At 42.3% G+C, this 13,939-nt stretch overlaps 1 protein-coding gene across 1 annotated transcript in view; it reads right to left on the reverse strand.

Moving 5' to 3' along the window:
- Nucleotides 1–11,473, reverse strand: part of LOC139050909 (juvenile hormone acid O-methyltransferase-like) — a 47,010-nt gene extending 35,537 nt beyond the window's left edge. Inside the window, exons 1-2 of the mRNA XM_070527762.1 lie at nucleotides 11,375–11,473; nucleotides 2,354–2,460 (exon numbers count right to left, since the gene is read on the reverse strand). Of these exons, the coding sequence (XP_070383863.1) occupies nucleotides 2,354–2,443 (90 nt within the window). The 5' untranslated portion in view covers nucleotides 2,444–2,460; nucleotides 11,375–11,473. The remainder of the gene's footprint in view (nucleotides 1–2,353; nucleotides 2,461–11,374) is intronic.
- Between the last annotated feature and the right edge of the window lie 2,466 nt (nucleotides 11,474–13,939).

The raw sequence follows: 13,939 nt of genomic DNA on the forward strand, positions 1-13,939 counted from the left end.
TTTGGATGAGGGTCGCCTGCATCTTGGCGTCAGCCAACACTTTTCTTTTTGAGTTCAAGCTCCCTCAAAGAAGAGGCGGCACAGCTCATTTCCTGATCATTCCTCAATGCAACAGTCCGTTCTGTCCTCGTTCTGCCGCACGTTCACATCACGGACCATTTGAAAAATCTTCTTGGTCAGTCAGTTGTACAGTCAACGTCTGATTTTTCGGACTGCCTAGGGGCCGCTAAATCTTCCGAAAAATCAGGCAGTCCGAAAAAAAAATGAATGCAGGTTTTTTACTGCCCTTACGGGCTCAAAACACCACAAGCACGTCCGAAAAAGCTCTGAAGGCCTGCCAATATACTTATTAGGCATATCGGTGCTCGTACTGAGACAGGAGACAGCGGGTGCGCACTGTGTCCCGTGACGATTGCCCCTTACCACGCTTGTTAAGCTTCGCCGCGTAACATTGCTGTGCTGAGGCGAAGCTGCCTTTCCGGAACCGGTTTTATGCAACGCGCCGTGCTTTCTAAGCTGTTAGGTGCTCTAAGGCACCTAACAGTAAGATCCTTAATATCGAACATCGAAGCAGCTAGGCCTCTCGTTGCCGCGGTGGTGGCAATGCCTCCTTTACTAGGCATTGGTGGTGGTTACGGCTGCCAGCGGATCTGCGTGCGAGAGCGCCGGTTCGAGGCCGCCAGGTAAGCAAAATGACGGCGGTGGTGGCTTAGGCTAATGCCATTTCGGACCTGCAATCACGGCAAACAATCCGGAAAATCGGACGGCGAAGGGCTTTCGCGTCCGAAATTTCCAACGTTCTTATACACTGCCGCGAGGCCGTCCGAATTATCCGGCGACCGGTAAATAGGTCGTTGACTGTACACTGGGAACTCCTCTAACCGACGACACGGCATCAAAGACAATTAGTTACGATTCCTCTCTTCTACTCGAGCCAACATTAGGGCGACTTTCATTGCCTTTCAGTAAAATGACAGCTAATTTTCCCTGATAGAAGCACAAATGCCCTGAAATTTCCCAGAGTATTTCCAGACTATTCAAAATCCCTGAGATTGCCCGGTTTTCCCGGTTGGTAGACACCCTGGACTGGCAGTGGGCCAGTGCCGTCAGCCTTCGCAGAGGGAGAGGCAGTATGGGAACGTTGGCATGGTGAGCGGCATCGGCCAGCTGTGGAAGACGACAACGAAGACGCGAACGATATATTGAGGAAAAAAATTTTAGACCGAAGTCACCGCACCGACTGGCAGTGGACCAGCATAGTTGGACCAGTGCCGAGCGCCTTCGCAAAGGGAATGGGAACGCTGGCATAATTAACGGCATCGGAGCCAGCTGTGGAGGAAGACGACGATGAAGGCGCGAGCAGTGGCACGGGGCGAGGGGCTGTAGGGGAACCTGGCATGATGAGCGGCATCGGAGCCAGCTGTGGAAGACGACGACGAATGGCCCGAGCGCCTTCGCTCGGTTACGCCGAGGGGCCCCAACGAGCCAGCTGTGGTAGAAGACGACGACGAACACGCGAGCAGTGGCACGCGCGCGTACGCGCGGTTACGCCGACGCTCAACCCAGGAACGGGCGCCTAGGAGCTGCACTCTAAAGTTTGCTTCCTGCGGTAGACAGATTTTAACTTTTTCTTTCAAGTGCAACAAACATTGTCAAAGTTGGTTCTGTGGATACCAAATAAGACAATTTCTTGATTAGCACATATAGACAGGGGCACATTACGTGGAATTTCCTCCTAACAAATCACAAGGGCACGGAAACTTTGCCTAGGTGCTTCTCATATAGAAATATGACTCCTCGGTCATAAATAAGTGGATCCTGCAATGATAAGTTCGTACGAAGAAGGGATCTGCAAGGACCCTGCAACATTGCTGTTTGTTTTCGACACTGGTTAATGACATGTTCTATAATGATATCAGCCTGATCAGATGGCATCACACAAACCTCTCATTTGATATGTTAGTTGAAAGATTAATGGACAATATTCAACACTCCATAAGCAGCCTTTCCCATGAATACAACCTGACCTAACTACAATCACGGTAGTAGCACTGTTAAATCTCAGACATGTGCATTTTGAAAGCGTGTCTCAATGGGGAACTGAAGGTGGCAGGAATGATGTCACCAGCACACATGTCGACACCTTAAATATGATTATATCACTATAACACCACTCTAGCCTGAGGACTGTTATCTTGCGTGGTTTGGTCAAACGAGAACTGTAGAGAAGTGCACTCGTACGCTTTGCATATTGTCTACATGAGATGTTTGTTGCAATTAACCGGACTTGCTTTAGACACTTCAGTACACTGCAACATGCGGGCAGGTTTGTTAAAACATACTCATTACTAACCTGAGAAAGCCATGCCATCCAAGAAGCATAATTGCTGTACTCTTGTTGGATGTAGTTTAGAGGCAAAGGAAATGATGCTGCCTTATCCATTCTTGTACACACTGCAGCTTTTGAAAGCAGTACAAATTCAATGTCAACAATTAGTGCAAGTTTCCATGGCCCAAGTACAGCAGGTATTTTTCGTTAAATAGAAGTGCACATAATTTACTGCAACCTAGCAACTACACATTTATAAATGCTAACAATGAAACAAACACTACATGTAATAACCCAAAGCTACTCCTGGACTACAGTGCCTCCTGGGAGAAACACTATAGTGGGAGGCCTCAATTTAATATTCACCACACAGTGCTTTCAAATGTGCACTGAAAATTTCAGTATGCGTGCACTTTTGCATTCCGCCTGTATTGCCACCATTACTTTCTTTTTTAAGGCATATGCAACATGACATGCCCCTATTTGGCCACAAAGCAAGAGCATGTACTAACTTTGCAGCATTTTCCCATCTGTGATGAAAAGGTTGAGCAAGTAGTTGATTACAAACCATATTCAAAATAAAACTACTCACACTTTACATTATATCGCCAAGAATTATTTATACATGGCTCTCTCTATGTGTTCTCGACTTGGTTTGATTAACTCTGCTACTGCAAAAGGACTTCTTCTTGGGCAAGTTGGTGCTTAGATATCCTAGATATACTTTGTGGTGCAAAATACATTTCTTGAAAAGAGGCAGAAGAAAGGAAGACAGTGAAGCGCCAAACTACCAATTGTTTAATGACAGCCTGAAAAACGTATAGAAGAAAAGACAACTTCTGCTCATGCGCAGGGAGCCAAGGTGTGAAAGAACAACATGGTCATGACAACATACTTTGGATAAAGCACATTTCTGCGGAATATAATACGATAGATGTATCGCTGACACAATCAGACCCCTTCTTTTTAATATAAAACGCTTCCAACAACTCCCTTGCAGTTTGGTCCCATGGCGTACAACGACAGGCTTTACAGTGCGCAGGAAGATGCGCATTGTTACACTTACAGATACTATTAGTATGCTCCCTCAGTCTGTCATTAATGCAACGTCCCGTTTGTCCAAAGTATGACTTGCCGCAATCAAGGGGTATCTCATAGACCACCCCTGCAATACAGTCCCTGAAAGGTTTGGTGTGCTGCTTCTGGCAGCCCCGCAGCCCTTCGCGTGTGATCCGTGGGCACAATTGAGCTAACTTGTTGGGAGCCGAAAAAACAACCGGAATGCCATATCCGGTAGCTACTTTCTTGAGGTTATGGTTCACACGGTGCACATAAGGTACTACTTCTGGTTTCACACGCTCCCTTTCCTTCGAGTGCATTTTCACACTTGCAGCGGTAGTTTTTAGCTTCTGCAGGAAGGACTCGACCACGGAATTTAAGACAGACTGAGGGTAGCCTGCTTTTAAATGTCTCTCAAGTTGATGGCGAAAACTCGCCTGCATCACATCCACACATGACTTGCGCAGAGCCGATTCTAGGCAAAGTAAGGTGATTCCATGCTTCAGTCTTAGAGTGCGCTGAGTCATATTGTAACAATTCTGTTTTACCTCAAGGGAGGTACGCACAGCAAACGTGATCACTCATAAGTGTTAGGTTAAGGTCTAAAAACTGCAACAAACTGTCTGATTGGTTCTGATTGTGTCAGCGATACATCTATCATATTATATTCCGCAGAAATGTGCTTTATCCAAAGTATGTTACCATGACCATATTGTTCTGTCACACCTTGGCTCCCTGCACATAAGCGGAAGTTGTCTTTTATTCTATACGTTTTTTTCAGGCTGTCATTAAATGGTTGGCAGTTTGACGCTTCACTGTCTTCCTTTCTTCTGTCCCTTTTCAAGAAATGTATTTTGTGCCACAACAAAGTATATCTGGGAAATCTGCTACTGCACCACTATCAGTGGCACAAGGACACTTCATTACTGAAAGACATCTGTAAGCATTGTCAGGTAATATGCCAACAATGTCAGTTCACAGTAAAGCAAAAAGTAAATTTAAGTCAAAACTGTTGAATCATCTTCAAGTAACCCATGCTAGGACAAGTTTCTTATCTGCCTAGACTTCTTAAAGGCTGTGAGGTTCAATTCTTTCCTAACCACATAACAAATCCGAGTAAACTGCACTCAATTGTGTTAAACTATTGGATACATTTTGTCCAGAAAATGAAATCATTACCTACTTAATGTGAATTTCTCTGTAAATTGAATGAATTTATTAATAACTGTAACAATGTGAATTATATGCACAACTTCACAGGCTTTCATGCAAATTTAACTTTTATGAATTAGAAATGTTCTAAATACAAGATGTATATAATCATCAATGTCAATATGGCAATCATAATGATGTAGATTATGCTATATAATACCCTCATAGTTTGGAGGTAGGTTTATTACATTTATGAAGCCACTAATTGCAATTTCGATAATCCTTGATAATGGTAAAAGCACCCAGTGGTAGTATTACTGGAAACTAAGAGATATGAAGTAAAAAACTGGACAATAACTGTTTCAATCTTAGGCATGCAAGTCAGACACTGAAATAGCCGATGGCCTAAATTTGTAAGCAATAACCAGCTGCCTACAGCAAGGAAGTGACTGTACATCACAATGAGCTAACACTATTTCATATTGCAGTTGCAGATAGTAGATCCTAATGTGACTTTGGTATCGCAACTCATAGTGGCATCTAGCCTTTCAGGAAAGGAAAGCTAGGAATTGACATTTATGAGCTGTAACTCATCTTAGTTTTTACTACAGCATCAGCAAAACCCAAGGCACAAATCTGCATGGGTGCCATGGAGCACTCTCTTTGTTTGACTTAACATGAATGACTCACACAGTGTACGTTATAAACCACACCAGCAATTTTTCTGCAGACCAATATGTACCAGGAGTTTGAGTGATGGCTATTTGCAATTAGTACTAATAGGAAGTTTGAGACAAGAAGATAAATTTACAGCAGTGGTAGAGATCACAAATTGTGATAATTATGATCAAGCTATTAAAAAAAATTTTGCCAGTTTACTTTTAATAATGCTAGTGCACATGTTCCAACTGTGTAACTGCAGCCTGTCAATGTTTATGGTACGTCCACTTTCTAGGAATCCTGAGACTAGCAAAAGTTTCGAAATATCTGTCCTCAACCCTGCAGCAAAATGCGCTGGTGTTCCATGCATTATTTCTCCACAAAGCCTTCCTTGAACGCTGTGTGGCAAAATTGTTTAGTTTTGTAGCACAAGTAATAGGATTTAACTTTTTTCCATATCCTGCATGCATCACACCATCCTGGTTCTTATATGCAAGTGGTTTATGCCGTTCAGGTACCAATTAATTCTGTTGATTTAAAACTTAATTTCACCGCATTCCTTACTTCTTCAGAATTATAAAAAGCATACAGCTGCGGAATAGAATAAGAATATTCAGTTCTTTAGTGGGTTTTGCGAAGTTTACAGAATGCAGACTCCATGCAAAAACTCACTACAGGAACATCAGGTATGAGAACGTAAACTATTTCATGACTAGCAGGCTTGAAAAGCATCTATCCAGTCACTCAAGTCACTCAGTATCAAGTGAACCAGCTGCATATGACATACTCACCCCGAGCAAATACACCCAATCATCATGCCTTCCCGGTTATTTTACTAAAACATCTTGCACATAATATTCAAGCTTGCAGCCCATTTCCAATCAGAAGTGTTTAAGGTGTATGTGACACATTCAAATATTTACTTTCATCACAGTTCTTGTTGTTGATGCACAATTTTGGCGTACACAGGTGTGTACACAGCGCCTTAAAGGGTTATACACATTCCTCTCATTTGGCATGATTATTTGTATCTCAGTCTATTTCTTAATGTACCATTGCCATTACTTACATCTGTAGGACCTTTAAGGACAATAAGTAATTGAAAATGCTAGTATCCACCATATATTCAACTCTATAGTCCTTTAGGGCACAATAAAATGCTACCATGCACATATTTTTGCATCTCTTATTGACCAAGACATGGCAGATGCAGTAAACGACTGAGCTGGCAATCTCACGTTTAGCAACACCAGAATGTATTACATATGCTGAACCATCCTGATGAATAACACTGGACCCTCCATACAGTAAAACCTTTTGTTACAACAACTCTCCACAAAGCAAACTCCAGTTATTCTAAACGTAAGCATTGGTCCTCATTGAAGCTTCATGCTTTTCGTGGCAAAGAAGCCTGACTTACTAAAATGCCAGACCTAGTGAACTCATTAGAGCAGACAATGGTAGCCTCAGTGCCATTAGTACAGACTAGAAATGTGCCCCCTTAATGACCAGATTATTTATTTATTTATTTCATAAATACTGCTAGCCTGCATATGGAGGCTGTTGCAGGACATGGGAAAATACATTACATCAAAATATGAATGACCACCTATACACTTGTTAATATTGCAGTTAACAAGAAGACGTAGTTAAGCAGTAGAGGGTGTGACCTCCCTGAGCCAGCCTTTAAAGATTAATGCACAACAATTCAGAAGCAGAAAATTAACAACGAAAGGTACATCGAAACCAATTCAAAATAAAATGCGGTGTCTGTAGGCAACCTTTACAATCACAATACATGCTGATAGACATATTGTTCAAGCACAGGAAACAAATCATCAGGTGAGCAAACTATAATATCTCTGGGTAACGACTTCTAATCACTGATTGTCTGAGGAAAGAGTGAATATCTGAATGTGTCAGTGTGGAATCTATATTCAATTAAATGTTTAGAATAGTTAGTTCTAGTGTTTTGCCGTTCAGAGAAAGAGACATATGTACAACTGTTTAGTTTGTAGCCCCCATTAAGGAGGTGAAATAGAAACTTGAGGTGTAAGAATTTAGCACACTTGCAAACAGTCGGGAGACAGGCTTTGTTAAGGAGTTCTGTCGGGGAATCAATACAGTTGTACTTATTATAAATGAATCTTATGGCTTTTCTATGTATTGAATCTAGGCATCTTATTCAGTGTTTGGTATGGGGGAACCAACGGGCAATGCCATATTCTAGTACAGGACAAACAAATGAGGAGTAGGCTCAGTGTCAGGTGAGGCAGATCCTAAAGAGTGTTTAAGCGAATAGTGTTGAAAATGGCTTAGAAGATACTTGTGACACATGTTTATCCCATTTAATATCAGACAACAGAACAATGCCCAAGTATTTATAATCACTGACAATTTTTAATTTCTTCTGTTCGATTGTGTAGGTGAACTCTAGTAGGTCTTTTTGTCTGCTTACTCTCATAAAAAGTTTACTCTAAACTCATCTTCATTTGCCATGCCCGACACCAATTTGCTATTTGTGCAAGTTTGCAATTTAGTGTTACTTGATCATTATGGTTCCTAATCTCCCTATATATAATGCAATCATCTGCAAACATGCGCACCATTGATTACATGTTATCTGCCATGTCATTGATGCACAGTAAAAAAAGAATTGGTGCTAAGACTGTCCCTTGTAGTACGCCAGATGACACCTTTACTCAATCCGATTGCTGACTTTCAATTTCAACAAATTGTTGTCAACCTGAAAGATAAGCTTTTATCCAGTTTTTTATGCTGCCAGATCCAAGAATGTGTTGTAGTTTGCTCAGGAGTTTGGGATGTCAGACTTGGTCAAAGGCCTTTGATAGATATAAAGATATTATGTCAGTCTGCCCGTGTTTATCAATTATTAGAGGGAGATCATGCACAGTTTGTATCAGTTGCATAATGGTTAACAGTCCTTTTCTGAAACCATGTTGGTTGTTGTTAAGCAAGTTATTATTTTCCACAATGGTTACAATGTGTTTTAGTATGATATGTTTGAGAATTTTGCAAGACGTGCAAGTTGGCGAAATCGGTCTGTAATTTGATGGGCTTGTTGCGTCACCCGATTTAAGAACCAGGACAATCGTTGCTATTTTCTAGTCTTTCGGCACGTCATACAATTCTAGAGATCTTTAAAAAATAAGTAAAAGGTATTTCGAGACCCATTCTGCGTAGCTCTTGAGAAAAGTATTTGGAATGCCAGCTGGGCTGCAAGATATTTTAATGAATAAGCAGCAGTGAGAGTATACCCGATTCCGTTAGCTCTAGTTCACTGAGCATGTTGCCGGTTCCCCTCAGCTGATGGCATAAATCTGGTTAAGTTCCATTGTCCTGAGTAAAAACGGATTTAAATACAGATTTAGATTATTATTTGATGCCCTAATGTTATCAAAAATATTTTATTTATTTGCATGAAAATACATGGAAATGGACCGGAACTAAAAGCCACAAATGCAGCTTGGTGCACAGAGCTTCTGGGGAATCTTCAGCTACCACAAGTAGCTGAAGCTTTCAAGCTTCAAACTTCCTTGATACCTAAATGTGCCAATGTGTATTAACAACATGCATTGATGCCTGTCAACACGTTGATATATCTATGTTTACACTGGTTGTTTAGGTCTGGAAAATTCATTTCGTTACTCCATTTAGTTATGCAGTGTCCTGAACTGTGTGAAACGAACAGGGATGGTGGGCACCGACCTGTATTCTTCCCAGCAATCTTTTGGTTTTTACTGTTTGTGGAGACAGAAATTTACCAGGTCATGTCCAACCTTGAGTGAACATGGCGCACAATGATCTTTAATGCATAAGATCATTGTATTTGTATCACTAGATCTATATATATACATAAACCCTGATTAGGACAAGTTGCAGTGTCCTAATCAGACAGTTCAGTAAAGTTACACATATTGCTTTTAGTGTTCCTTTTCGCAGTATGTAGCATCAAGAGATCAACAGCAGTGAAGCTTGGCAAGTGCATGCACATCAAACATACTGCTATGTAAAGGACCATAATATATGTTCCAAACAATTCAAGGCTTGAAATCTGGTGTCTTTATTAATTAAGAAAATATTATTCAAACTTTTGAAGTTGTATGGAAACACAATAAAACAAAAAATATTTTTGCACGTCTATCCTCGGCAAAATTATTTGGCACACTAGCTGCTATACTGCACAGGCATGTCACAAGTATAGGACGAATATTGGCTGCCACCTAGTCTAGGTTAGAAAGATTCTTCATTAACTTTTAAACTTGTAAAAGTCTCTTGCATGTCAGTGCATGCCCACTTGTTGGTTGTTAAAGATTATTTCTAAATTTTGTAGGGTGCCTTGTTGCATTTATTTTCCAGAAGTCTGAAACTTCAATGACAATGGTATATTTAACCCATGAAATCAGAGAAAAAGGCAGATTTCGTTGCTTACAGAGAACTGCACTTTTCTCAAATATATGCACAGAAGAGACCAGAGGCGTGCCTGTTATAGATGTTCACAGCAACAATGACTTATATGAACATTTAATCTGTTGAACAAGGCAATAGGTTGCTGTGCATTTCTACAACTTGTGCCAAGTACTTGACACACACAAGGAACAACTGCGCTCCAGTTATGTGTTCCTTGTGTTTGTAAGGCACTTAGCACAAGCGGTAGAAATGAACAGCATTGCTTTCCCAAGTAATGATGTGAAATTCTGTTCTTTTTGTGAAGGTAAAAGGCCTGCAGACTGCAATTTTTGATTGTCGTGTAGCTGTTTCCAAGTTCAAGGACGTGTGTAGAGATGGTTGCACACGATTGTTTCTGTATCTTACCTTAGCATATTATTTGTAACCGAATATGTACAGTGATATTAAAAAAAGAAAAAAAAATGCATCAAGGAAATAGGTGAACTAGCTCGTCACACATCGGCTGTGCCTACGACCAGGCTGTGCACGACGCACACTACCAGCGCTCCCACGTGCGTCTCAGAGAGGCCAGTCAATCACCTAACTAAGCGACAATTTTACTTAAAGGATCAATACACGTAAAACAGCTAATATGCGCTGCGAGCTCCCAGCAATTGTGCAATGCTGACTTCAAGCATTCCTAACTACACTCAAGGGCAGCCACACGCCGTCAGTTGAAGTAGTTGAAAGTTTGAAGGTTTTCAACAATTAACGCGTCTGGAACCCGCCGACGACTGGTTTCATTCGCAGGCTATTAGCAGAAAACCTTACTAAAAAAAAAAACGTACCTTCTGAGCGAAATCAAACCACCTGGTTTTCTGTCTTCTGTGAAAAACGCAGGAACATCTGCTTTTCAGAGCCACTTGTACGCCTCAGTTTTGTGATTACTTCCTTAAGTATAGATAGCGTACACTACGAGTATACGCGGTGCTTACTCGACGCGAGCACCAGCAATCGCGCGTTCCGCGACTGTCGCGACACAAGCTTTACTTTCAGCGTCTTGATGACACCGTTCACGTCGTGTATTGCGAAAACACTTTCTTGAAATCCGTTATCGCACACTACAATGCGAGCAGTCGCGCTGTGTGCAAACCTACTGCTAGCACGTAGCAGCGACATTGCTAACGTCTCGTTTTCCATCTCTTGTCGGCAAAATATGGTTTAAAAAAATATATGAGCTAAGTTCCCCATTTGAGCCTATCGTGTTATGCAAAGCGAGCGCAGGGGAGTGGACGATAGCAAATTATCTGGCGATTGCGCAGCACATAACTATCGTTCAAGGTTGATTCAGGGGACGTGCTTATGTACTTGAGAACGTTGTCTGAACTGCCATGACAACCAAAATAATCTCGGGCTGAGAAAGTAAATGTATGCGCTAAAAATTATTAATACTAAGTCGGCTATACGATTAAATAGCATGTGGAAATATTTAGCAGCAAAACGGATGTTCAAATTAAAGTGGATGCTTTAATTCGCTGCGAGGCTGTCCGGAATGTGTATGTATCGGAGCATGGGCTCAGAGATTTTGAGCGCGTAGTAACTATGGCAGAAACCTGCGTGCACGCAATCTTCGGACGCTTCTCTCTGCGCGCGATTTCATTCGCGCTTCTATTTGCGGAAATGACTTTACTGTGCAATTTGATTTTATCAAAATCATTCGGCACGCGGAAATAGGAACGATACCGGGAGGCCTCGGGAAAGCACCTGATAAAGCGGGCGGCGACGGGATCAAAGCCAGGGCGGTCCGTGGCTTGGAGCGGCCGAGGCCAAAGCGTGCCGGGGGCTGTACGCATGCATGATCGACTGTCTGCTTACTCACCTGCGACAAGTGGAGTCGGCCTCGAACCCGGGGTGTTCCATAGGTTGAAGCTCGCCAAGGCCGCAACCTACGGAACAGCCCGGGTTCAAACTAGGAGTCGCCATTGCTCATTGTCCTGCAGATGCCGCCAAATTATATATACTAAATAATGACTCGTTGTTTATGCTTAGTACGTGCGCAAATTCTTCCTTCGCGGCCCGGCAAAGGAGAAGGTCTCAGCTGTTCACCTGAGGCCCAAAAAGTTGGAACTTGGTAATTTGTTTTGTATGAGAAGTGATTATTATGTGTGCAGCCACATGGCACACTGTATCCATATTATATATACAGTAAAAGCTCGTTAATTCGAACCGCAAGGGGAAGCCGCTTCAGTTCGAGTTAACGAAAGTTCGAACTAACGAAAGTGAAGGATAGCAACAGTACACTGCGATTTGGAAGCAGTAGGGCATGTCAGAAAGTGATGGCGTTTTCCGCGGGCACACGCCGTCTTCAAGTCGAAGCTCTGGGTCCCACTGTGCCCCACCACCGATGTCCACCGAAACGAACGTTAACCGAGGCTTAACACCATCACAATGAATCGCGACGGCAGAGGTTGCACAACCGATGAAAGACTGCCGGGACAAAAACGCTGAACATGTGAAGGTGGCGAAGGCCCTGATTCGTTGGTTCTTGATTGCAAGCACAGCTGCGACGTACTTGATTCGCTGTGTTTTGGCGCTTGTCGGGCCATCTCCGCACAACATTAGCAGCTGTACAAGATTTGTAAAGCCTCCGAGATTCGCAACGGGCAAGAAGTCTCGGAGGTTACGTAGAACGGAGAGGCGGCAGCCGCCGCTGCCTTCTGGCTGACCCCGCGCAGGTTAGATTTTTTTTCCAATTTTGCCCTCTCTCGCCGTTCTCTCCGTTTCGGAGGCAATACAGCCTTGTGTGTAGGCTGTAGGCGTGTTTCTCTGGCCGTGTGCCAGGCGAGCGTAGTTCGAATTATCCGTGAGGGAGCCTTCTCGCGTTCGAATTAACGGGCTTTTTTATACATAGACTTTTGTGGAGCTTGGCCGGACCAAATCGTACAGTTCGAATTATCCATAAATTCGAATTATTGAAGTTCGAATTAACGAGCTTTCACTGTATATATATATATATATATATATATATATATAAACTAAGGAGATTTGAGGTAGTCAAGACAACCACAAGCCAACTGGTTCACTGCCACTTGCAGAAGTTTATAATTTTTGTACAAGAAGTGATTATTAATCATGCACCCACATGCACACTCTCCATATTGTTATATATATATATATATATATATATATATATATATATATATATATATATATATATATATATACACACACACACACACACACACACACACACGCAGGAAAGAGACGACACACTTTTTGGAAGACTTATTTGGTAAACATTTTCGGCTGGTGGACCAGCCTTCGTCAGAGTAACAAAGGCTGGTCCATCAGCCGAAAACTTTTACTAAATAATTATTGCAAAAAGTTTTTCGTCTCTTTCCTGCGTATGTTACGTCAGGTCCTGCGTGCCGAACTTTGAAGAAGCCCCTATATATATATATATATATATATATATATATATATATATATATGGTTGTGTGTGTGTATATAAACTAAGGAGATTTGAAGTCAACACATGTAACAATCATATCAGGATGATGACAAAGATGACGGTTATCAGCCTAGCTGCTTTTGCTCGGCCAGTCTTTGAGTAATTTTAGTCACTACAGTTTGCCTTCTTCACCTTGGATATAAATCGTGGACTGCTGACAGCCTCAGGATCCCCAGTAGGCGAGTGATCCCCTTCAAGTGCCCAAGTGCGATGGTGCTCATGCTCTTCATCATTAGCAAGAATATCAGAGTGCCGGAATGTAGTACGCAATGTTTTCTTCAGGCACTGGGCTATTGTCGGCACAAGTTTGCTGTCTCCAGTTGCAGCTGTAATACCTCAGCTAGAGGCACCTCTAAAAGCATGCCAGTCTGTGCATTTCATTTTTACATTTAGTGAAGGCATTTGCAAACCAGAAGCCGATATCAGAATTGGGCAGTGGTCACTGCAAAACGATTCTGGATTCAGACAAGCTGTTGGCAAAATTCGACTCACTATCCCCAAACAGGCACCACAGATCATGCCACTACAGTTCCCTCCGTGGATGCTGTCTCCTCTATACATTCAAAAGTACATCCCTGGAACAGAGTCCAAGAAGAACATGCCTCAAGCCGCTATTTCACAGACAGCACTGGCCTACATGAGCAAGAAGTACTCCACTACGAAGCACATATTTACTGACGCTTCCTCTACGCAACACAGTTGTTCCTGTGGTATTTTCGTTCCTTCCAGAAACCAGACATTTTCATGGCGTTGAGAGCAAGTAATGTCATCAACATTGTCAGAGCTGTATGCGATGAAACAGGCACTAAAGTACCTAC

The sequence above is a fragment of the Dermacentor albipictus genome, chromosome 1 (genome assembly GCF_038994185.2).
Source record: "Dermacentor albipictus isolate Rhodes 1998 colony chromosome 1, USDA_Dalb.pri_finalv2, whole genome shotgun sequence".
Classification (NCBI taxonomy): Eukaryota; Metazoa; Arthropoda; class Arachnida; order Ixodida; family Ixodidae; genus Dermacentor; species Dermacentor albipictus.